Source organism: Micropterus dolomieu, unplaced genomic scaffold (genome assembly GCF_021292245.1).
Source record: "Micropterus dolomieu isolate WLL.071019.BEF.003 ecotype Adirondacks unplaced genomic scaffold, ASM2129224v1 scaffold_75, whole genome shotgun sequence".
Lineage (NCBI taxonomy): Eukaryota > Metazoa > Chordata > Actinopteri > Centrarchiformes > Centrarchidae > Micropterus > Micropterus dolomieu.
The window spans coordinates 584-25,901 of record NW_025744075.1 but is presented as its reverse complement, the minus strand read 5'-3'; the positions used below and the strand labels follow the sequence as shown (position 1 = coordinate 25,901).

The window sequence follows — 25,318 nt, the reverse complement described above, 5'->3', positions numbered from 1 at the left end:
TGTGCAGCATACAGTTTCATTAAAAAAGAAAGAAAAACACAAATGAAACTATTGAAAGATGTCAGAGGCTGTATCTTACGTTACTGTATCTTTGTACCATGTTTTGTGGTGACACTAATTTTTTGGAAATAAATCAAACACACTTGAAACTACCTGTTGCTTGTTTTCTTGTGCTGCTTATACAGGTGAGATTGGATCAAATAGATAAAAACTGGACAAATGTATCTAAACGTGTACTGAATGCATTTGAATATGTTAACTATATATATATATAAACATATATAAACATTTTATTTAAACAGGAAAAGTCTCATTGAGACACAGTCTCTTTCACAAGGGAGTCCTGTATAGCACAAGCACAATTTTTCAACCATGACTTGAAAAACAATGCATTTTCAAATACAATACAAATTTACACAAAATGTACAAAATATTTACATTGACAAAAATGCAATGAGTTAATATGTAAACAAACGAAATTAAAAAGACTAAATGTAGAGATCTAACTAGCGTTAATTAAAAACAAGTACATATGTCCGTTAGAATGTCTGATATTCTTTAAAAGCAGCTAAAGAAATTGGCGCGCCAATCTTAAGCGTAGACTGGAGTTCATTCCAGGACAATGAAGAAAGACTCCTCTTTGTAGCTCAAGAGGTAAAAAAAAGTATCGTTTAACAAGTAAACAGGATTTTAATGTTGTAGCTGGCTGAAGTTACTGTAAAAACTTTATAATGTTAATTATGATTATCTGTAGTGATATATCATATTTTAAGAACTAGCAGGACAAATCTACAGCTGTCAGATAAATATAATGGAATAAAAAGTGCAATATTTCCCTCTCAGATGCAGTGGACTTGAAGTGTAAGGCTGCATCAAAAGGAAATACTACAAGTACTGTATTTGAGTACATTTGCGTATTTACTTCCCACCACCGGCTGATGCCTACAGTATTAGCGGTACCACTTTCTAATAAGGCATCCTATAAAAAGGGTTTGTATGCTGTAACAAATTAATAATTAGCTAAAGACTAATGTTTACTATATGATTTACTTACTAGAATAATGATTTAAAACTAAAATAAAAATAAAATCCATGAACAAGTAAAACTTTCCAGATTATGGAAATCCTCCTCCAGCATTTCACTTGCTTTGTCTTTTTTTTAATCAAGCTCTTTGATTCATAAGGAAGAACCCTATAATGAAGGCTAAGACCACTTACCTCTTGGAAAAAGACTGCGGACCACCTGGACCAGACTCCATCCAATCTGTGACAATTTATCAACTTTAACAACTGCAGATTTGATGGCTTATTACTAAGTGAGTTGCTTGTATTTAATAATGATTTACGAAGTTTTATAATTGTCATGTTATTACCAAATGTTTATTACAGTCTTTATTCAACAACAGAATAGGAACTTCTTTATTTAAAATATACTACCACTGTTATTCTCTTTACATTTCAGTGTTTTCACTTTTGAATGCAAATCAACAGCTAAACAACAACAACATAAATCAAATTATTGCCCTTTTCCCTTAAATGAATTTGACACCTTGAGTGTGTCTTGTAAAATCAAAATAAAATCAGGTAAGTATTAATCGAATTTACAACTTACTTTTATTTTTACCATGCATTTCCTAAGCTTATTACTAATCCACTGGCTAAAGCTAAAGCTAAGCACATGGCAGACAATCTAGCTATCACAAAAAACAACAAAACCTCATCACATGCGAATATAATCTATAAGATATTCTTGTGAAAAATTATATTTTACATACACAGCCTTTGATTTCTAATGGCTTCAATAAAAGGACAGTAGGAGATTGAAAATGGCGCAGCGGTGTTCCCACCGCCATTTTCAGTCTGCTGAGAAGAAGTAGGGAAACAATGATTTCCTGTTTCCTGTCAACTACATATTCATAAAATTTTAAGAAAATAATTGTGAACAGAGCATAGTTAGAAGAAGAAGATATACTTTATTAATCCATGGACAGATCCATCCTACAGTTGTTACCATATGGCAATTGATTGCTAGCAAATTTGGTGCAGATATTCCTGTTCCTTCAAGATGAATTGTAATTAATCTGGGGATCACTTTTCATCATCTAGCACCATCATTATGTCCACATTTCACTTTGTCCAATACTTTGTTTGATGACTAAAGACCTGCAAAACTAATGATAGTCGCCTCAGCCTCAGCTGTGTTTAGTGCTATAGCCTACTGTATATCAAATGTTAGCATTTGCTAACAAGCTAAATGAAACATTGTGATCGTGAGTATATTAGCATGCTGACATTAGCATTGAGCTCAAAGCACCATTGTGCCAGAGTGCAGCCTCAGAGAGCTACAAGCTGTAGACTTTAAGTCTTGATCTACAATGGGTCATAGGATACAGGAAGAAAACTTAGACCATTTGTAATTGCCACATTTTCCTGGCCTCTCATGAACACATCATCTTTATTAAAGATTTTCTCTCAATGAAAGGTAATCAGACACTGCTGCACTGGGGGCCAACAACCGGGCCTGGAGAGGATGATGATGGGTGTCTCACTTGCCAGCAATGAATATGGGACTGGGCACGAGCCCCAGCTCAGGCTCTGTGGCGCCTGTTTGACGGCTCTGAACGGGACTCCTGCGGTTCCCGGAAGGATTGTCTCTGAGAGGAAGCTGAAGGTACGATGGATGGGGAGAGGGGGGGTTGTCCCTCAGTACGATCTCCCTAGTGGCTTGTACTGGCAGCAGGTGCAGAGCTGCAGCAGGCCAACATCTGGGCAGAGCCTCTGGCAGCCCTCTCCATATTTAGCCTCTTGCTTTGGATACGGAGATTAGGAACTCTGCCCATGAAGAGAGGGATGAAGCGGAAGTTATCCAGCAGGATCGCGTGGAATGGCATGATAGGAATCATTTCCTCCTGAGGCAGAGATGGCAGTTTTACTCGACAGCCATTTGTTATTCAGTTACTGATTCCACATTGCTGCCTTCCTCTGACTGGATCAAACCAGATTCATGCAAATTTGTTGTATTCAAGTTGTAGGAAAGTTGAATGAAAGACCCTTGCTGTTACACAATGATGACGGGAGTTAGGCTACATTTCTGCCTCAGCAACTGACTTCTTCTCTAAAGTTTAAGACGAATTACTGATGAAGGCATCAATAATCCCTAAGAACAGCGTGTGTTTTAAAATGCAGCGCTGTGTAATTGTGATCTTGTGTAACTTGGCTACATGTTTCTCCTGAGTTCTGCATGATTAGTCTTGGTTGGCTGGAAGCGTGCTGCGCTCACGAAGACAAAAGCAGTCTATAAATGCAAGATTGCACGTATCTGTTGGTTTTGGATCCCGTGCTCTTTATGTACAGTCACAGCTGGAGTAAATGCTTCTTGTACAAAAAAACAACTTGAAAAATATGCTGATTGGCCTTTCCAAGGGCCCCAAAAATACTCCAGTGACAGATGATACTGATTTATTTTAATGGTCCTCCAAATCCCATTATCCACGTAGCCCTGCGGTTGCAATGAATGTGGGCTATGTAGCAGTTTCCCTTTCCTGCAATGTGGGCAATTTGAGAGTTGATTCACTGCTGCTGGGGGCCCTTCTGCCTCGAAGCTCCGTGGCCCCGCAGCGGGCACCTGCTCTGAAATTCATCGCAACAACTCCAAATACTGATCTCACTGGCTCGATACACATCAACAAGTCCCACCCTAAAATCACAATGATGTCAGCTGCCTGTAGCAACATGGGGGTCTAGTTGGAAAATGATCAAATGCATTAATCAACTGAGCTCCAAATGATCTTATCCGGACAACGCCTGCTCATCCATGAGTAGAAAAGAACAATTACACATTTGATTTATAGCTTCAAGGGATAATAGTGGGGTTTAAAGTTTATGTTAATGTCTTGTTTCCTTGGCCCAGAGTTACTTGTCTGAGGCCCTAGTGTTTTTCACTTGCCAGTGTAAGTGACCCACAGTTTCTCTGTGCAGCTAAACCCCGAGTCCATTCAACCATGCAAAATGTTCGGGGCTGTGAGGTCACTGTGGGAAGTCATCTAACCCCGAAAACAGAAATCTGCCAGACATTTTTTCACCAGCAAACAATCCCAAAAAATGTTCCTGTTTCAAATCAATTTCGATGAGGACATGTTGGACAGGAATCAGATGAATTGGTTATGGGCATTAGGGTACTTCTCGGACACATGGGGCGAGGGTGAGACAGCTAGAGATATGCTTATTTTTGGAATGCCGAGGGCTTGTGCAGTTTAGCCACGGAGATTAGAAACCCCAATTCTCAGAATAGTGTTTGCAAAAAGAAATATGGCGCAATTTTTATCACTTTCTGGGATATAAATATCTCTTAAAGACAAAATGTGAACAGTAAATCTGTCTGAATTATATCAGTTATTTGCTGTTCATTCTAATACTTTCGAGTATTTCTGAATTTTATCTGGCATGTTAAAACTTGGTGCACCAATTAAAAAACTTCAATCATATGAACAAACACGTCAAAAAAGGATGTGGATTAGATGATCTGTTTTGGTGGTAAACCACATTCCTGGTTACAGTATTAGCTTGGAGATTTGGGCCATCTGTCCCTGTTTCTGATGTTATCAGTTACCCACCGGTATAAAGAGATCTGCAAGGGGATGACTGTCAGATCAGTGTATGAATGCAGGTTCTTATCTCATCCCCTTCTCTAACAACTTTGAACTCAAGGTGAACAATCTTTCCTTCCAGCTCCGCCCTCAAAAAGAGACAACTAAAAGGTGGCATGAGAATTTTTACATCTAAAAGTAAAGACACTCATTGTGCGGGCTGGCTGGTTTCCACAGCAGATAGTTTCACCCACTTACAGTATTCCTGTAATGTTGTCTCTTTTTTCACTGAACCATGAGGTGGACAAGACAAAGGTGAGGTGTACGTGTGAGAACAGTGGTCCTTTGTTGCACAAAATGATTTGTTTTGACACCAAGACAACTGAGACACAGCTAAAAGGAGCCCTGGCTGCTGCATGTCGCGTGCATCAAGTGTGATTCATCTTGTTTTTGCGATTACTGGAACAATGAGGTCATATTGTACAACACATACAGACCTGTCATACAAACAGGCAGGTAACTAGGGATGCACCACTCCAGCTTTCTCTCTCCCGATACTGATTCCAATCCCTCAACTCAGTATTCACCAATACGAGTACCAATCTGTTATCAGTGCTCTCTTTTTCTTTAATTTAAATCTGTACACCTCACTGTGTGGAACTCACTTTTAAGTAAAGTAACATGAGACCTGGGAGGGCTGTGGCCCACTGTGAGTCACACTGAATGAAGGTAACTGATAACGGAAATGCTGAATTTATAAACTATATTTACTGTGGATCTGTCATGTTGTGGCTGATACCTGATCTGCTTAATCAGGTCAGTAACGGCATCGACACCCATCTGGCAAATCAGACCAGTTCATCACTACAGATAAAAATATGGCATGAACTATCAACTATCCTTACTTAAATGAAAAGGCTAGATTTTTTTTATTATTGTCGACAAATCCTATGAAAAGACCAAAACCAACAATGGCCAACAAAACACCCTAAAAACATCAATTTCCAGCTGCTTCAGAAAATGATTTAGCCTTTTTTATTTTAAGTGAAACATGTATTTGTGACCAGTTTATGTAAGATTTATGTCCTCAGTAGGAACAAATGGTTTGAGGTTGAGAATAACTTATGGGTTTATGCTTTAAGTGTGAAAAATTCAAGAACCTTCGCAACATCTGGACAACATGGCTCTTTTCAAGAACACCTCACACTGGTGAGTACGCTCCATAGTTAAAAGGCTGAAGCCACCATCATGACCCAGTGGTGGAGACGCATCAAGGCTCCTTCTACATCTTTAAAATGCTGCTGTCCAAGACGTGTGTTTTCTTGCACTTGAACAAAGGAAGAGTGTGTTTGTCTGTGTTTTTGAGTTTAGCTGTTGGAAGCTGCCATGTGTGCCTGTAGCACACTGAGAATGCTGTTCATATGGTGACACCTGGTGGACACTGTTTGCCATGATTAAAAGGTAGAGGAGTCAAGGTGGCAGCAAGATCTACACCTTTAATAAAGGAAAGGAAGTTGCTTTATTTGTCAATAGCTTCTTCTCTGACCCTCTGAAAACAGCCGTCCACATTCATAAATAATAGATGGTGTTTCATTTTTTTAGCATCTAAGCTATGACTGTAACAGACGCAGTTTACTTCAGCCAATAAACTGCTGGAAGTCAGTAAAAGGCTACATTAACATTTACATGTTTACGTCAAAAACATTTAAAAAATCTGCAGAGTAGTTCAATTAAATAGCGCATGTGAAATCAGAAAGGATCGAAATTACAAAATAAAAAATTAAAGTAAAAATTTTTGATAGTCATCGTAACTCAAGGTCCACTTACGTGCTTTTTTCCAAGCACTTTCAACTGCACCTCATGGTCAATGAGGGAATGAAGTTTGCTTGGTTGTCACAGAGATGGTTCAGATGTCATCGCCATGACCCATCGTCTCCATCTCCATGTCAACTGAGCAAAGACAACGAGAACCTTCAGGATAAAATTAGTAAACAGACCTTGACTCAAGATTATTTTGTCAAACTACTTGTTCCAACGTGAAATGCATGAAATTATAATGAACGCAATAAAATGCAGTTAATTTTGCAATAAAAGGCAGTTAATCCTTGGCGGCTGTCATGTGAGTTCCTGCTATCAAACCACAAATGTGACGGTTTAGGCTCTAAAGTTAATAAAAGTTTGAGTCTTCCTCATCATTGCGTGATCCACCTCTCATGGCGAGAGTTCACTGAGCCTGAGCCCCCTGGTTCTTCCTCTCCTGCCACGTCTTCTTCCTCAGCTCCAGCTCAGCATCGGTGAATGAAGCCGGACCCCAGTTAGTGATCCGCTGAGGTCCTTTATGACCTAAAGACCAGGGTAAAAGATTTTAACAAGATTTACAGGCAAATCATTTATAATGCATTTTGTTGTACTTAATGTGTGCAGTGACAGTAAAGTTGAATCCAATCTAAGCAAATGATAAACTCTTCAATGCTGGCATTGCATTTGTCTAAAATATCATTGAGATTTCACTTAATTTAAACTAAGAGGCCATAAACACGTGTCCACATTCTTTCGGCCATTTATTGTCCTTTCTGCAACTCTCAGTATTAATATGTTTAAACGACCTTAATTCATTACAATGTCAAAATATTGTAAAAACACATCAGTTCTTAGATGCTGATCAAATACTGATGATAAATATTCATGAATTAACCAGCAATTGCTAATGAACAATAATAAGTTTCCCTACCTGGCTGGATGAGACGCACCAGACCCTCATGCTTGGCCACCTTGTCCTTCCAAGTCTTTGTCTTGTTTGCTGCTCGCTCAAGCTTCCTCGACACCTCCTATATAAGATAAAGTGGAAGTGACAGAAAAGAGAACAGGGAATCAGATCATATAAACTTTAATTAGACCTCAGCTGAGAGGAGAGAAATGGGCAGCACATTTGGAGACAGTGGAAACAGTTCAGCCAGCAGGTAGAGCAGCTGCTGATGTGATTTCCTCTATTGTTGATGAGTCATGATTATGACAGTTTAAGGTTTTGGGCATCCCAATATTTTTGGCACCAGCACGTTGGATCGCTGAGTATCGATATCTGTCAAGTATTCTGTTTTTTCAATGATTTAAATAAAAAAGTTTGATAGTTTTATTTTATTTAGGCAAAGTTTCTGCATTGTCCTGTTCCTCTCTGGACAAAATTTAACATTTGAGAACTTTGGCTTGTTTTCTAAAAACTACAACAAAAAAAACATGTTTCTGTTTCTTCAAAGTAAGATATAAAAAAAAAAGGATCCCGTACTCTGATATTGACAAAGGTATTGAAGACTTTCAACTTTTTCCTCCTCACCACGAACTGACTGTGGCTCTGCTGATGCAACTTGTAGCCTATTCTATTGCTCCATATACTGAACATCATTCATTAGAATCAATAAAATGCCACAAATGTGAAACATAATACATATTTGTGTGTAGTTTTACTACCAGATACAAGAACAGGGGCTTCTGCTCATGCAAAAATATAAATAAAAATATGTCTAATGCCAAGCGACAATTTCCAGGCTGATAGTAGATTCCTAGATAGATTTTTCAGATCAGTGTAAACCTCCACATGTATGACCTGACCTCGTACTGCTCCAGTGCACCGTGCCGCTCCCTCTCCAGTCTATCCAGCTGCAGCATGGCTGCCTGCAGGTCTTTCTCCTTGGCCAGCTGCTCGGCCGCCAGCTCCTGCTTCTCGGCCTCAGTCTGAGACAACACCCTCTGCTGCTGCAGGTGGATCTGCTCCAGCTCTGCCCTCTTTGCTGCCTCCTCCTCCAGCAGCCTGTGATGGAAAATACAGCAATGATGCTTAAAGTGTCTTTACATCTATATTCACCACGTGAATCCTATTGCTGCTGACTTATAATCACTGTCATGGAATTTGTTGTGCCCTGCGATGGATTGGCGACCTGTCCAGGGTGTACCCCACCTTTCGCCCAATGTAAGCTGGGATTGGCTCCAGCCCCCCGCGACCCTGTATGCAGGATATGCGGTTGTCGATGGATGGATGGATGGAATTTGTTGTCCCAGCACTGTTTTCACAGTTTCAGTTTCACAGTTGGTTCCTGTAAAGGTCTCAAAGGCCATCCGCTTTATTCAGCCTTTACTGGAAGTGTGTTTAGCTCACTGCATAGCTGTTTACCTAGTAAACCACTCTCAGTCTACAAAAGCTAAATTTTCTCAGAATTAAAAACTACATACCCGCAGATGTATTTTTTTTGTTACACGCATAGTGAGGGCAGAAGACTCACAATATAACTACTAACTACAGCCCCAATAATGAGATTCACCAACAGCTCTCTAACAGTGTCAAAAAGTAAATATTAGCAGCGTGTGTGTGTGTGTGTTTGTGTGTGTGTGTGTGTGTGTGTCTCTGAGACCTGGCCTGCAGCTTGCGCATGGCCTCCTCATCCTGCTTGGCCTGCCTCTCGTCCTCTAAGGCCTCCTCCAGCCGGTGGTACATGTCTTCCAGCTCCCGGACGCGCTGCAGGTACTGCTCCAGTTCACTGGACTTCTGAGCCACCTGCTCTTCCATCTGCTGACGCACCTGAATGAACGCACACACACACTGTTGCACATTCTTACACACTAGGCCCTAACAATAACATACAAATTAACTGTAAATCTTGATTTAATACTGCATTGTGACATTTGCTATATTTAAGCTATAGCTCACAACAGGCTGTGGTATAGGCTTATTATATCACAGTTAAGGGGGTTGCCGGCCCGACGCGAAGCAAAAACTAGTGTCACCAGGCTGCCGGTAGGCTGCATAGCATACATCTGGGGCAAGTAGCGGACTGCTGTGTGTGTGTGTTTGTGCGTTTTCATGTGTGTGAGAGAGGGAAATGTTGAATCTCGTAATAAGCAATGATTTCTCTCTCTCTCTCTCTCTCTCTCTCTCTCTCTTCAGATTATAACTCAAACCCTGTTCGTCGTGGAGTGATACGGATCTGTGCAAAGGAATTCGACGTAATACCTGTTTTATACGCCCATTATATCACTACTATGAACCAATCAGATTGCTTGATTTGAGCTACATGTTTTTATAATTTAGCTTAATCTAGATCCGCTTATGTGTTGCTGCAATTATGCAATCTCTCTTGAGCAGACAATAAAGTTGTTCTTATCTTACAAAGCAATTTGTCTGTTCAGTCACTGAAGTAAGACGATGATTAATAAGTCGGTGCATCTGACACTCAGACAAAAGATGACTCAACATCATGGGATTTATCAATTTAACTTTTTTTAGCTTGTGTTTCCTGGAAGAAAGGAGTCACAGACGGGTGATGCTGACCTAATCAGAAAAAGAAAAAAAAGACAGAATGAAAGTTTACCAGACTTTTTAGTTTTCTTTCTGAGCTTCTGACAAGACCATGTGTGACACTTATCAGTCCACATGCTCAGGAGAAAGGGGCAGAGTTGTGAGAGGCAGACTCAGACACAGTGGTTACCATTTTCTCTCTCTCCAGGTCCAGTCTGTAGCGATCCTGCAGGTCTGACTGAGTCTTTTTCCTCCTGTGCTCCTCTGTTGCTGCTATAGCCGCAGCCTCTTCCATTTTCTGTGAAGCACAAAAGAGGAAGGAGCTGTTACTGCTTTACTGGAGACCGCATCAGGCTACAAGGTGAAACCCTTTGGGGACACACAGGACTTAATAAATAACTTAATAAGGAGAAATCTGTGGTTGGTTCAGTATGTATTTATAGGTCTAACAACTAAGAAACTCTTTTTTTGTAGTCTGTGTTACATTTTATTTAGTAACACCAGTAAACAATCCATGTATTCAAAAATGTAAAGATAAATTAGTTTTTGACATTTGAAAAAGGCCATCTGGCAGGGTAAAAAGAGAAGTGAGAAGCCATCAATTGTTTGCTGCAGCTCCAAAACAATTGAGTTCATGCGCCTGGCCCCCCACTAGACGCAGGTGTCCCTTACTGACATATACAATCATTTGCATAGCAGGTTTTGCTTCCCTTTTCACTGCAAGTGTTCTGCTATATGATGTGGGTTTTTGTTTTTAATCAATTTGTCATTTAGATTATGTTAATAAAGAATATGTGAAAATAAAGGGAAGTGAACAATAACTCTGTCCTCTGGTAATGGAGTTAAACCAACCATCTGTTTCATTAGATCAGTGTTTTGGAACATATTGTCCCCTCTAGGATTAACATCCTGAAGACGGCGAGATGGGCCGAAATTAAAATACAATTGAAAATAAAAAGTGAAAAATAAAACCAAAAACTCTTTGTGAGAATCTGCTGCATGTCTTCTAGATCCAAGATTTACAAAGTTACCTAGGCTAACACACAACAGCACCACATTTGTGCCTACAATAAAGCACATCTTTTATTCATATTTAGCTTTGTTTAATGCATTTCATCATGCAGTTTCTCGCAACAACCTACAGGGGTTTGATAAAATAACATCCTGTGTATAGTAAAAAGCCGCCCTGCAATAAGTGTTCCATTTACATCTTATTATGTTCATATTAAAAGACTGCGTTAGAGAGGTTGTGATTCATCTTTGTGTGCTCTATATATATTTCCTATTGCATTCTTATGTATTTACAAGATATCTTTTTTTTTTAATTTCCCAAAATAGGAAGTTTGGGCCACCGAACGCGTCCTCTGTGCTACTTTTAAATGATGAAAAAGATTATAGAGAATCAGGTATACAGTAGGAAAGAGATTCCTATAGTAGAGATAAGACTGTTTACTATGATACAAATAGATAGTAGTAAACCAGACTACATGAGTCAAAAGTGTTCACTAAAGGCAACATGACATGACAAGGACTGTGTATGACAATATAAGTTGTGCCAATGGTTACTGGACCCGACAAGGTGTGATAGCCTCCTTCTCAAAGTCCTTTTTGAGAGTTGAGCACGAAACAGTACCTTCCTCATAGCCTCCAGCTGTCTCTGTTTGTTCTCATTGGCCGTCTGGAGCTGCTTCATCCTCTCTGCCAGGTCGTCGTCGTCCGCCTGCTGCCTCTGGCGGAGCTCCCTGCGCCTCAGCCGGGCCTCGCGGTGAGGAGACGGCAGCCCCAACCTCAGCAGCTGGATGCACGTTTGAATAGCTGCCACGAGACGGAGCAAGAGGGCGGCCCATTGATTTACCGCCACAACAATCTGACTATAGATGCACTGTTGAGTCAGTAACTATGATAATTACAAACATTCAAGTGACAAAGACAAAGTAGGCAGTTACAGAGTAGTGGAAAAAAAGACTCCTCAATACCTTGAATCCATTCCTGCTTTTTCTTTTTATCTGACGCACTGATTTCAAAACTTCTATCAGTGCACTTAATAATAAACAGGCATTTCTTCCCTTCTTTATCTGGCAGAGACTGCAGGAGAGAAAAATATGTCATGACACACTCAGCTACATCATAGAAAATCTACAAAACCGTGTCAGTTCACTTCAAATGATTTAGTCAACACAGCCTGACAATTTAACATCCTAACAAAAAAGTAACCTCCACACAGCAGTTTCGGTCCAGAATGATGTCTCCTTTCTTCTCCACAAGATCCTCACAGACGTAGTATGACAGTGAGTTGGGTCGAAGGACAAACCAGCGCTCGGTCCAGTTCTTCCTTTTGTGGCCCTTTTTCATCATGTATCCCTTCAAAACACCGTGTGGAGGTAAACAAAGACACTTGAGTCACGTGATTATTCTGTTATAATAACGCTGATATATTAAAGAGGTGGTATAACGCTCATTTTCAGGTTCATCATTTTATTTAGGGGTTGTACCAGAACAGGTTTACATAGTTTTCATTTCCAAAAAACACCATATTTTTGTCATACTGCACATTGCTGCAGGTCATATTTTCACCGTGTGTGTTGAACGCTCGGTTTTAGTTATGGAGTGATTCATCTTGCCTCTACATGATCTTTGTTGGGAGTTGCACATGCGCAGTTCTTAGTTAAGGACTACTAGGCAATCAGAAGTAGAGAAGGGCAGCTCAAAGAAGCCAGTAAACACGGCTTCGGTTCAGCTGTATATGTTCTCCTTACCAGCTAAGCAACATGGCCAGCAGCAAGAGTTTCAGAGAGGTGAGTTATTAATCTGTAACACATGTATCTGTCATCCATAACTTTATAACTGAGCTCTGTCTCTACATCACAATAACAATTTTATGTCCATTGACTGCCTGGAGGGTAGCTAGTGTTTGGAAGGGAGAGGAGAGGCAGCAGGCGGACGTCGTGTCACTGTGTGCCGCAGCTCAGTGTGTTTTTCCACCGGTGTTTTTGAGGGCATGTCGGACTAGCCGCTAGGCGAGCGTTATGACGTGTGTTTTCTTGTGATGTCACAAGAAAGCGGAATAAAAGGTTGGACTACAAATGAGCTGTTTTCAGGCAGTTCAGAGCAGTGTTTTCTGTGGGAGATGGGAACTCCCTTTGGGCTGGACTTTGGGCTTTTTCACTTTGCAAACCTATTACATGCAAAAAAAGGGCATATAACTCAATAAAGGAGAGGGGAAAAGCCAAAAAGCACAATGCCACCTCTTGAAACATTATAAGTTATACTACTTAGATAGTCTATAAAACAAATGGTATGACATACTGCAAATGTAATATACAGTATATTAACTAGTATATTCAAGAAATAGAAGCGAGCAGTTTCAGTAAAATGCATTTTCTTATTAAAAATGTGCATATGTATTGTGTGTATTATCATTAATCATATGAATATGCAAATTATCCTAAACCAGATCAGCTATTGTTATGTATTGGTTGTAGTATATACATTATGTCTATTGTTGTAATAATTGTGCTTCTGTCAAACCATAAATTATATACTATTATTATACATTCCATAATAATGGAAGTCTAAAAAATAATATATGTATATCTGTGTATATATCTGTATTATTGATGCACTAATCCTGCTTATAATCACATTTAGTTTAACTGATACAGATCTGATACTTAGTATATAATAATATGATATAGTTATATTTGCTTAATTATTTGAGAATATTATAATTGCACATTGTCTACTGAAGATCAAAACACAGATTAAATGACTTTTAATCTATGTAACATATTACTGTGAGTGCACTATCGGCTTAGAGCATGCGTCTTTCTTTTGAATAAATCAAAACTGGATCTGTAAAAGGGAGATCAACGTCTTGTCTAACCTGCTTGAGCACATCAAGTATGAGTTCCTGGAAGACCTCGTTGATGCCCATGGACAGGGTCTGGCGGTTCATGCCCTTGCTAAAGTAACCCATCCCCAGCAGTTCAATCAGCTCCCAGGCAGTCAGGCAGTTCTTCTTTGTGTTCAGCTGTAGCTTGTAATCTGCAAACTTCTCCTTACTCCATCCGCTCCCCATGGCCTCCATCAGCTTTCGCAGCAAGTACTCAATCTAGGGAGATGGACAGACAAAAGAGCTTCAAACCATGTCAAGGGTGGGAATGGTTAAAGGTTTTCTTCCTCTTTGTTCCAGTGTGCACATTAAAAACCCACAGAAACCAACCGTAAGGATCTCACCTCTTCAGTAATGATGACTAATGGGTATCTGTCTTCTGAAAGAAAGTTAAAAATGCACCAGACTTTGAAAGCATCGTCATCTGAGAAGAGTAGATGTTTGGTGCAGATATTTTTCTTGTAACACAGTGTCCAGCATATCTTGTTGAACTCCAATACATCAAAATCCTCCTGTACCTGTGAATAAAAATTCAGTCGGAGTCAAACTGGTCAGCACCAGTGAGGGCAACGTGTTTACAAACGCTAAGCAGGAGACCGGTGTCTGCCTCCTTTCAAAACCTCGAGTCTGCAGGATGTGAGGTACAAACCTGATGTAATTAAATGCCTCATTTTTATTCAAGTCAGGTCTGTCAAGAGAAAGGCAAGAAAACAGCTTCCAAGCACAAAGAGTGAAACTCAAGCTGTTTACTAGCTGACATGAGTGTTAACGTTATAACATGTCAACAGCTTTGTTTGCTGTGTATTACACTGTGCTCACTAAGCTACAGGTCAAAAACTCTATCACAGAGAAGAATCCCCTTTTGCAAAGAGAGTACAACGATGCAGCCCATTTTATTTACATTTCAAAAACTGTTATTATACTAACAATACATAATATACTGTAAATATTAGCCAAAACACACTCTGGGTACAACAGAGAAGTGGTTGTGACCATTTCCTCTGCTACAGAGCAAAACAGGATTACTCATCCTAATCTGTGTCACACAGTCTTCATCAGAGAAGGAGAAGTTTTTTTATTCTATTTTTATTCTTTGTGTAACTGTTGTTAGTTTTTCTTTCAAAGCCTAATATTGCACTTTGTTCATGGCAAAGAGAAATATTCAGTATAAATAAGAGCTTTGTTACCACTAGGGCTAATTATCAAAATTAATTCCTTGCTAGTACTAATTCAAATGTGTCTGTAGCACCATATACAGAAAACTATCTAGTACCAAAATCTGGCAATCAAATGTCTGGTCAGATTTGTAATCTTATCAGATCAGATTCAGTTTCTAATTTCTAGTCATTTATATGCAAAGTGCTTGTTCAGCTGCTTGTGTTTAGACAACATTTAATTGATATTTTAGAAGTTTGGCTTCTTTTGTTAGATATAAAAATGAAAGCTTTTTGTTGAAAAAATATGTATATGCTTTTAGATCTTACAGCAGCATTTGACACAGTTGACCACAGCGTCCTTATTTCTCACCTCAAGCATGGCGTGGGGATTAAGGGCACTGCTTTAGAATGGTTTAGGTCATACTTGTCAGACAGAGATTTTAGAGTCAGTTTTGGTGGCTCTATTTCACCTTCTGTGTTCCTCACATATCTACTTGCCCATCAAAAGAAAAGATGGTAGCTCTTTAACAAAATTGGTTGACTGTTTTAATGATATTAAAGCCTGGATGGCCCTAAATTTTTTAAACTTCAACAAGAGTAAAACTGAGGTCATAATTTTTAGACCCAGTGGCACCTCTGATGTCTCACAAATAGACCTGGGCACCCTGAAACCTTATGTTAAGTCTGTTGTAACAAACCTGGGCATTAAAATGGAGAAGCAGATCAATTCTGTTGTGAAAGCAAGTTTCTTTCAACTTAGGCTTCTTACTAAGCTAAAGCCCTTTTTATCCTTCACAGACTTCGAGAAGGTTATACATGCATTTATCACAACACGCCTTGATTATTGTAATGTAGGTGTTAGCCAGGCCTCCCTCTCTCGTCTACAACTGGTGCCGCTTGTCTCCTTACTGGAACTCGTAAGCGAGATCATATCACCCCTGTTCTTGCCTCCCTTCATTGGCTCCCAGATAATTTTAGAATTGATTTTAAGATTCGATTTTGTGTTTTTAAAGCCCTTCATGGACTAGCTCCAGCCTATATCACTGATCTATTGAAGCCGCATGCTCCTTCAAGGTCATTAAGGTCTGCGAACCAGTCACTTCTTGTTGTTCTTAAAATCAAGAACAGAGGTGATCGAGCTTTCTCAATTGCAGCACTGAGACTGTGGAATGAATTGCTTCTTCATGTCAGACTGGCCCCCAGTTCCGGTTTTTAATTCACGACTTAAAACGCATTTTTATTCCATAGCTTTTAAATCCGGCATGAGAGCTGTATGTTGTATTTGTTTGGTGTTGTATTATGTCTATTTATTGTTTCATGTCAATGTACAGCACTGTGGTCAACCTGGTTGTTTTAAATGTGCTTTAGAAATAAAGTTGGATTGCATTGGATTGGAAAACTGACTGTATCTCGCAAAGTAACGTTACATAAACATATACATTTGCTCGTAGCAACTGTAACTGACAGTCCCATAGAAGTTACAATTTAACTGACACAGTTACATCCAAAGATATGGTTAGATATCCTTGTTGGGAGATTATCTGTAGGTACTTTTTTATTATAGCTGTCATGTGATTGTTGAGTTCTTAATGTACAGTTAACCAAACTCGGGTATCACATTGGCACTGATATAAACAAATGGCAAATGATACCAAAGCCCTAGTTATCATTTTGGCTAATTATAGCATGTCGACTGGATTAAAAACACAGGACTCTCCCATTCTCCTACAACTACTTGTGCATCTTGTCCCCACCTTGTCAAGAATAAACCTGTTGAGGTACGGCATGTAGCCCTGGTTGGACAGAGGCCCTTTATCATCATCTTTGAAATGGTGTTCAAGGGCCACAGGGTCATGAGGGACCTTCATCACTGTGCACAGGCTGTGAGACAGCACCTAAAAAAACACAATTTGAATGAGAATTAAATACTACCATAAGACATGAGTTCTGCAGGTGAGACATATATATCAACTCAAGACATATTGCTGCACAGTTGTTAGATATACAGTACGTATGTATTTGTGTGTGTGTGTGTGTGTGTTTCATGTTTTTATATCCTGGTGGGGGACTTTAATCTGAGTGCACACTTTAGGGTAAGGTAATGGGCTAGAAAATGCATTATTTCATGAGATGTTCCCACAGGATGCGTGTGTGTGTGTGTGTGAGTAAGTTAAAGATAAAGCTCTAGATCAGTCTCACAGATATCATTTACCACACATGCAAATATCTGTCACATTTACAAGCATCACTGACCAAGCGTAGAGTTAAAATGGTCCTTGGTGATGTGAACAATTTAGATTTTAATAAAAGCCACCTGCAAACAGTTTCCTCCGACAGTGCAAAGTGTGGTGGTGGTAGATACATGGTGGATAGTCAGCTGTAAACTGGCCATCACGGTGATATAAAGGCCATAAATGAATCCCTCCAAAATAGGGATTTCTTAGAGTTTTTCTGGCCAGTCTGTAGTGTTGAGTAAGCATATGTGAGAGATGAAAAGCCCTGCAGGATCCTTGAAGTCACACTTTGTCTTTGTCAGGCTAGGCACATAGACATCAGACCCAGCAGGCAAACAAACTCAGACCCAGGCTGTGGCATGGCAAAACACCATGGCTCTCTGGCCTTTGCTTCAGTAAAACAGCCTGTAACATGTTGCCTTTAACAGTGTGGGTTAAACATGCTTAAACCTCCTCAGGAAAACACAAACATGCAGCAACGAAAATTCACGAATGGTGGATAAATCAGAAAATCTAACAAGTGTTAACACAACATATTAGCATCCCTGCGGTAGCTGTTATAGTAAAATATACTGTAGGCTACAATAAGATGGTATAAAACCCTTGTGCAATGTAACTTAATTTAAAAAAACAAAACAATGTAACTATATAAAATTACTCCTTTAAGATACAAGTCCTGCGTTCATATTTTAGTATTAGAAAGTAAGAACAAATCAGTATGAGGAGCAAAGCACGTAGTTTATAATTAACGTTACACATACTTAACGTTAATCTATATTGGTTATTGCCTATATTACTGACAGCTAAATGTTTAAGCAGTAATGTTATTTTAATGTTGTAAGTTATCTAACCGAGTTGACGCTAATTTACTGTTAACGTTAGACAGGTTCATCTGTAACATCATATATTTTACATAAAAACGGAATGCAAAATAACTGCAGACTATAAAGGTAATGTAATGTAAAATGAATGCAGTCCAGTCTTGTTCCTCTGAAATGTAACGTTCAAGTAAAAGTAGCATGAAATGAAAATAACGCTGACGTTAGCCAAGTAAAGAGCGAGTACCTTCACAATGAAGTTATTAAGTTACTTACGTAATTTATGAGTACATGTAACGTTAACGTTACTTAAGTTACTTTCTACAACTAAGTTACTAAACTTGACACAGTAATATTGAGTTTAGCCGTGTGTTTATCATAATAAGTAACTTCAACATACGAAGTCTCACGTTATGCTGAGGAAAACAAGTGATATTTAGGATGAACTTCCGCACAGAACGTTAGAACCTGAACCGTTACATCAGCAACTAATGTAACGGTACAGATCAAAAGTAAGTTGCTGTTACAAACCGCGAATGAAGTACAGTTAACGTTCGTTAGACCGAGTGTCTATTCATCCTTGGTGGGGTCTGAACTTCGAACAAAACACAAGTGAAACGCACCTTCAGCTGAGATTTGGAAACTTTTCCACGTTGGTCCACGTCCAGGGCTGTGAATGCGTGCCATATAGATTTCAGAAGCTCATCTCGAAGCCACATTTTGTCCGTGAGCAGCAGCAGAGGTCTGTTGATCCGCAGTGTCTGTTTGTGTCACTAATAATGTCTGTGGGGGTTTAACTGTCCGCCCCTCTAACACCAGCGCGATGTCGGTGTCTCAGTAGGGACAAGAGCGATGACAGCGCCACATAACGTTCAGTTCAGTATCATCTGTTCATCCCGTCAGTTAGTTTATCCTGTTTCCCCATCATGAACTCAAAACCTCAAGTACCACTAACACTAACTGTATGTCAGAGGTGGACGAAGTATTTAGATCCTTCAAATTAAGTACTAATACCACACTCAAGTAAAAGTCCTGCATTGATGAATGTTACTTAAGTAAAAGTACACAAGTATTATCAGGACGATCAAGAAGTATTCAATGCAGGAAAATACTAGTATATATGATTATTATTACCCATGCATTCATATACAAGCAGAAGTTGATTGGTCTGTAATAATTCTGACATTAGTGAGAAATGCCCTCACAATTACCCAGAACCCAAAGTGACACCACCACAATGCTTATTTTGACCAACCTACAGTACAAAGCTCAAAATTATTTACAATAAATTAAAATAATTAAATGGGAAAGCAGCAAGTCTCACATTTAAGATGGAACCATGAAATGTTTTTGCATGAAAAATGACTTACAGACGCCAGTTCATTTTCTGCAATGCACTATCACAATACTTGTATTTAGCTTATCCGACCCTTCAAAAGCCCCATAAACTCTTAACAAGGTAGACCTAACAAGAACTTTTGAGGGTAGGAAACTGAATTGAAGGACAGAGGAAACTGAAGTTAAGCATTTTCAGCATAGTTACATTAAAGTGAGGCCTAGGGCAAAAATGAGCTGACAGGCCTTTATTAACCTCTGTTCCTCCCATTATCTATGCAATGCATGCAGTTTTTCAATGCTACAATACTAGATTTGCTGTGTGGTAAAGTGATCACAGACAAACTACTTATTACAAATATACAGAAGATTAGAACAAAACTGATAATGGTGTTAAAACTCTATGTGGACACAAAACAGGGCCCCAACAATAGGTCATACCACTTTAAGGCATCATGGCAGCTCATTTTGTTTGGTAAGCCTTTTTCACAGCAGACATTTTGACTTGTCAGAGAAAAAGCACAGGTTTTACAATTAACATTAATGACAGCTGTTCTTTTCAAAGGACTCAGTGAGCCAACATGCACAATAGCAGGACCCTGAGCAGGTGAATGGAATTCAGCCATTGATCATTATATTATTCACACCTGCTATTACCATGCAAGATATGTTAAAATGTCATCTTTGAAAAAGGCCTCATTTCTATTTATTGCGTCCAGTGCCTGTTTTTAATTTCTTTGTACAGGTCGCTGGACGACTCACAGGGCTGCTTGTCTCTAATATGAGGATCAAGTTTTCCCAGTGATTCTTTAATCCCCCCCCCCCCATCAGAGCTGCTGCATCGAGGGCCAAAACTTCTAACCCTGCTCTGTGAACAAATGCAGCATAATATGACAAATATCAAGACACTCAAATAACTGATTCTGTGATCACAGGAGCAGACTGCACTCTGGTGGACATTCATTAACCAATTACTTATAAAATAAATTCATAAAGCAGAAGAACTGTGCCTGGATAAGGAAAAACTCGTGGTCATAACTTCCCTTAGCTTTTTTTTTTTAATATGTTGTTGAATATATAGATGGTTCATCCATACACCAACCAAAAGCTTGAGACCTTCACGATAAGTCCAATTGTACATGCTTCAATGATGTATTCAATTGTACTTTCAGTGCTCAAAAACACATGTCCTGTAGCCATACTGAACACCAAGAGCATTCTCTTTTTTTCCTGAAATCAATAATGTTTCCGAGTTGCCCACTGTTCCACTCTGTAACCAGATGCGTGACAACCAGCCATTACAGAAGTCGCTTGCAAAGTAACAAAGTTACAGCTGTTTTCATTTTAAATAGTCTTCAATTTAAAAAATTTGCAGTCTGATACAGAAGGCTAGGAGACCTGAACAATATGAAAGTGCTAGTCATTAATTTACAGAGATCAGGCATCACATAGTGCTATGAAGTATCCAATATGCTACATATGAATACAGCTGTTAACACCTTAACAAATGCCTCTGGTTGTTTTTCAAGGCTACTTGAAAAATCAATAACCTTGGCTTGTATGTACATAAACGAGTGTTTGTTTATGCAGAAAATAACGTATATATCACCACTACCAGAGGTATAATCATTACAGCCATTTGGCCACAACAGTGATAATGAAATATTTAGTCCCATTATCAATTTCTAACAGTTAATCCCCAAAATTTGTTTAAGTGGGAAAAACAAAACAAAAGAGTTGCCGTCATGGTATCCCCTTCCACACTGGGCTCCAGAAGACAACGTTGTTCAGAGCTTCTTCTCTTGCATCGTGCTCAAGTTCTTGGTTTGTTTTCCACAGCCATTGGTTGCATTTTGGTTGCTTTCCCACATCTTCTGGTGCTATTTCCCCATTTGACAGATTTGAAGAATGACTGAGAAGAACCAGTTCTGGAACCACTACTTAAGGGAACAACACAAGCTTTTTTCACTTCACTACAATCAGTCACAGAGTAATAAAAAGTAGAACAGATGACTCAATTCATTCCTGGAGCAGTGCCTCCAAAGTTGAAAGTAGATGGCACCACTGGCGCTGTGAACTTGTACCCGCCATGTTTCTCGATCATCTTGGATTCTGCAATTAGACAATAAGCAACAGTTCTTAAAAATCACCAACATGGGTGGGAACGTCTTCATTTACTACACAGCTGGTGCTCGGCTGCCCCCTAGCTAAAAGTTGGCCTTTTTCACTTCTAGGAAGTCCAAAAGATATTTCATGTCGTCATTTGAAGAATACGGCTTTTCAAACCAGGTTTGTCAAACTCCTTAGCTTGTCAATCTAACAGGTCTAACAGGAAACAGGTATTTCCAACATAAATTCCTCTCGTGTTTTTCTTCACCTTCTGCACACTGCTCTGCTGTTCTCAGCTCAGGTGTTGAAGGTTGGCTATAATGCATCCAGACCAGACTAGATTCTGGCGCAGCTTCGTCTACTGCCACCCAGTGTGATCAACAATTTTGGCTTTATTAGTCACCAACAGAGATATATCATGACATGTGGGATGAGAGAGATGAGGTCACCAGCCAGGCTCGACTCATCATCATCATCATGCAGTTCATCGTCAGCCCCTTAAAACCTTCAGGCCACCATTTTGGCTCACAAGGACTGTCAGAAGCCATGCAGGCAGGGCTCTTCACAGTATTAGCATATTATGACGGAACTAGGATTACCCACAGTTATTTTCCTTTATGGAGGTGAAAATATGATTTTTAGATCAAGTTTTTGTGCCCATTAAAAACACAAAAGGTCACAACAGTGACTGATTTCACTGCGTTAAGACTGTAGTGTAAATAGGTAGGTTCAGCATGCTACATTTTATTCCAGGTAAATGTACAGAAGAAAAAAGGCATTAGTAATATCATTTAGTTCTTTTTTTTAATGAAAAGCAAACTGGTATCAATAACAAAAAAAGCAGGAAATAGCATGTAAAAAAATTTGCTTTATTGTCAGACTGAAGGGCCGCATCAGATTTTAATGGGAACATTGAGGTTCGTTCTCTGCTGGTGCTCACCATGTGCTGCCCGTCTCTGGTCTGCAAGTGTGCCAATTTCATGAAGGTGTTTGCCCTGGTCCTCATCAAGGGCCTGTGTTAGTGCCTGGTACCATGCTGGGTCACGGCTCTGGATATCTGCACCACAGTGAAGTGAGATTAGTGATCAATGTACAACAACATGGACACATTTGGTTGTCCTGAACAGTTTCATTTTCACGGTGTTTGCTTACTCTGTAGTATGGCTTTGAAGATCTGATACTCGTCCACTAAGTTTTCTTCATCATCTACAGCTGTAGTGTAGCCCTCAAGTGCCGTCTCCTCAGCATCGTCCTCCTCCCAGTCTTCATCATCTCCGTCCTCACCCGCTTGCTTCGCCAGCATCTCCAGGTACTCCTGGCCCTCCTCATCGATGTCATCCTCGTCACTGCCCAGCTCAGCTACAAATCAGTCAGAGTGTAAAAGGGTAATACCTTTCAACATCGGTTAATTCACATCTTAGCTGAATCAACACTGAGTACGTCAAAACACTTATGCCCTACCGTTGTCGTCCTCGTCTTCCCCGTCTTCGTCCTCGTCATCTTCGTCATTCTCGTGCTCTGCTCGACAGGCGTACGCCCTCTTGAGGCCGTTGAACAGCAGGATGGCTGCTGGAAGAAGTTGGCCGGCCACCTGGTTGACTGCCTGAGGCCTGTGCTCAAGGTCGATAAGAGCACAAAGACCGAGAATGCACATCTTCCTGTCGTGGAGGCTGTGAGGGGAACAAAAAGTTATTGACATTACCGAGACCTGGTTGAACAATTAGTTGATAAGTATAGAGACATAATTTTTGAAATTTGCTTGAAATCTGCACGTCGTGATTAAAATGAAAGATAATTGCAATGAAATGATTAATAGTTGCAGCCATAGTATGTACATTTGACAAGTGAAACTGAATATGGCTAGATTCTTCCTTCAAAACCAGGATCAAAGCACTTTGTGAGCTTTTGAAACAGTCAATTGTTTTAGCAGTCAGAACCAGGTATACTGTAATTCACGCTGTTGAGATAAATATGAAACTCTTACCCAAGGAAGCAGTCGACGTCTTTGAGCCACTGGGTTATGAAGTGGTTAGTGATAGGCTCGGTGTTGTTTGGAAAGCGGAGATTTTCCAGAGTGTTGAGGAGAAGAGGGGGGCTGTAGTAAAGTGCAGCAATGGCCACCTGCAGGCACATAGTCCTCAGCTCGCTGGTCTTCACCTCTCGCGTCAAACGCTCCAATGCAGCAGCCACAAACAAGGGCACAACCTGCAACAGAGCAACAGTGTACATTATAAATATTAAATTAGAATCAGAAGAATTATTTTAATTTTAGGAGTGAATGCATCCTGCAGAAGTATTAAGACTCAGTTGTATCCCTTTAGCTTATGGTTAGTTAGAGACTAGGGGTGTAACGATACACTAAATCCACGGTTTGGTTCAGACCTCAATTTTTGAGACACGGTTTGGTTCATATCTCTGAAATCACGGGTGAGTTTGTTAAACACGGTGACTTTATGAAACGTACTGCTGATGGAGAAAGTGAGCTGAGACACATACAGGGACAGGCGGAGCTAGCTGGCGTGTTTGTCATGAGAGACTAGAGGTGGAGGCTTGGTGTGTGGGGACAAGAAGAGGAGCACATTCAACGCTAAAATAAGGTGGAAAATTACCTAAAATAACCTACTCTCAATACAAATATGATAAACACCACTACCAAGCCCACCCCCACCCACCAACCAGCTGCGGGCACAGTTGCACTGTCGTCATGAGAGCTCAACATTCCCATGAGCGGGTGTGTCGTGGTTCTGTCTCTCGGATCCGGGACAAGAGAGCGTGGACTTTTGTGTTGCAATTTTGGTCTGTTTCAGAACTCTTACAGCCCTATTAGAGACTGACCTGGTCAATGCCGCGACCTTTGCACTGCAGAATGATCACCTCCAACAGCTTGGCGGCATGGCACTCTGGGTCCTCACCTGGATCACCTGTCAGGACCTGTGTGAAGTGAACACGGTCAGGTAAATATCCCAATACACACCAATCACCACAAATAATTATTAAGAGTGTATTATCAACTGCATTTTACCTTTTTGCACATGTTATAGATGATCTCCAGGTATTTGGTGTCAGACAGAAGAGTATCTGTGTCGACTGTGACATAGTTGTGAAGAAGAGGCATCATATCTGAAACAGAAAGACATTTGCTTTTCACACAGCTGAATTTACAGCAAGACAGATCCCCACTTTCTCCCCCTCTCTAAACTTAGTATGGATCAGCACATACCTGTGAAGTAGTCAAATCCATCCTGCTGGAAGACTTCGTACACCAGTGGAAGGAGCTGCCACATCTGTGGCGACACCTGCTGGCAGGTCAGGCTGTGAGCCAAGGACAGGATCTCCTCATAAAACTCTGGTAAGACAAAAAAACCCGACAATGATAAAAGTGAGTAATGGGAGGCAAATATAGCCTATATTCAATAAGTCATCTCTTGGGCGGGCGGGCAGACAGATAGAGTTTTAGTGCAGCATTCAGGTGGAACAGCAATGTGGAGGAACAGGAAGAACTGCTTACCCAGTACATGTTGCTGCAGCACAGTGCCGATCACCTGCAGACAGATGCCCTCCAGCTGCTGGGTGATCTGAAGAAACAACAGTTAAAGGCAATGAGTATTTGATCCGTAGCCGATACTACAAATATTGTGGCTCTTAGATACATAAACACACTTTGTTTTGTTCAAAATGAGGCAATACCTCCTACTTAGTACATTGATTAGTGTTACAGTGGGTACGGAAAGTATTCAGACCCCTTTAAATTTTTCACTCTTTGTTTCATTGCAGCCATTTTCCAAAAATCAAAAAAGTTCATTTTATTTCTCAGTAATGTACACTCAGCACCCCATCTTGACAGAAAAAAACAGAAATGTAGAAACAAATTTATTAAAAAAGAAAAACTGAAATATCACA

At 40.0% G+C, this 25,318-nt stretch overlaps 2 protein-coding genes across 5 annotated transcripts; both read right to left on the bottom strand.

Moving 5' to 3' along the window:
* Positions 1-6,062: 6,062 nt before the first annotated feature.
* swap70b (switching B cell complex subunit SWAP70b) lies at positions 6,063-18,849 on the bottom strand. Of its 4 annotated transcripts, none has more exons than XM_046043161.1 (12): positions 18,598-18,845; positions 16,677-16,817; positions 14,110-14,283; positions 13,757-13,984; positions 12,088-12,234; positions 11,850-11,958; positions 11,507-11,688; positions 10,064-10,171; positions 8,990-9,156; positions 8,193-8,391; positions 7,318-7,414; positions 6,063-6,929 (listed from the first exon to the last, which is right to left on the bottom strand). In XM_046043161.1, the coding sequence occupies exons 1-12, from the start codon at positions 18,691-18,693 to the stop codon at positions 6,811-6,813; spliced, it is 1,767 nt and encodes a 588-aa protein (XP_045899117.1). In that variant the 5' UTR covers positions 18,694-18,845; the 3' UTR covers positions 6,063-6,810. The 4 variants fall into 4 exon arrangements, with proteins under 4 accessions (XP_045899117.1, XP_045899119.1, XP_045899118.1 ...); XM_046043163.1 differs by lacking the exon at positions 18,598-18,845 and adding an exon at positions 18,375-18,426; XM_046043162.1 differs by lacking the exon at positions 18,598-18,845 and adding an exon at positions 18,251-18,420.
* A 1,499-nt stretch (positions 18,850-20,348) lies between these two features.
* LOC123967142 (importin-7-like) lies at positions 20,349-24,993 on the bottom strand (the record flags this gene model as incomplete). The annotated part of the gene is given in 9 exon segments (XM_046043166.1): positions 20,349-21,421; positions 22,359-22,475; positions 22,571-22,777; positions 22,880-23,088; positions 23,403-23,623; positions 24,254-24,349; positions 24,441-24,538; positions 24,639-24,764; positions 24,927-24,993. Coding segments are annotated over 9 exon segments (1,239 nt in total), but the record flags the coding sequence as incomplete, so codon positions are not given.
* Positions 24,994-25,318: the final 325 nt, after the last annotated feature.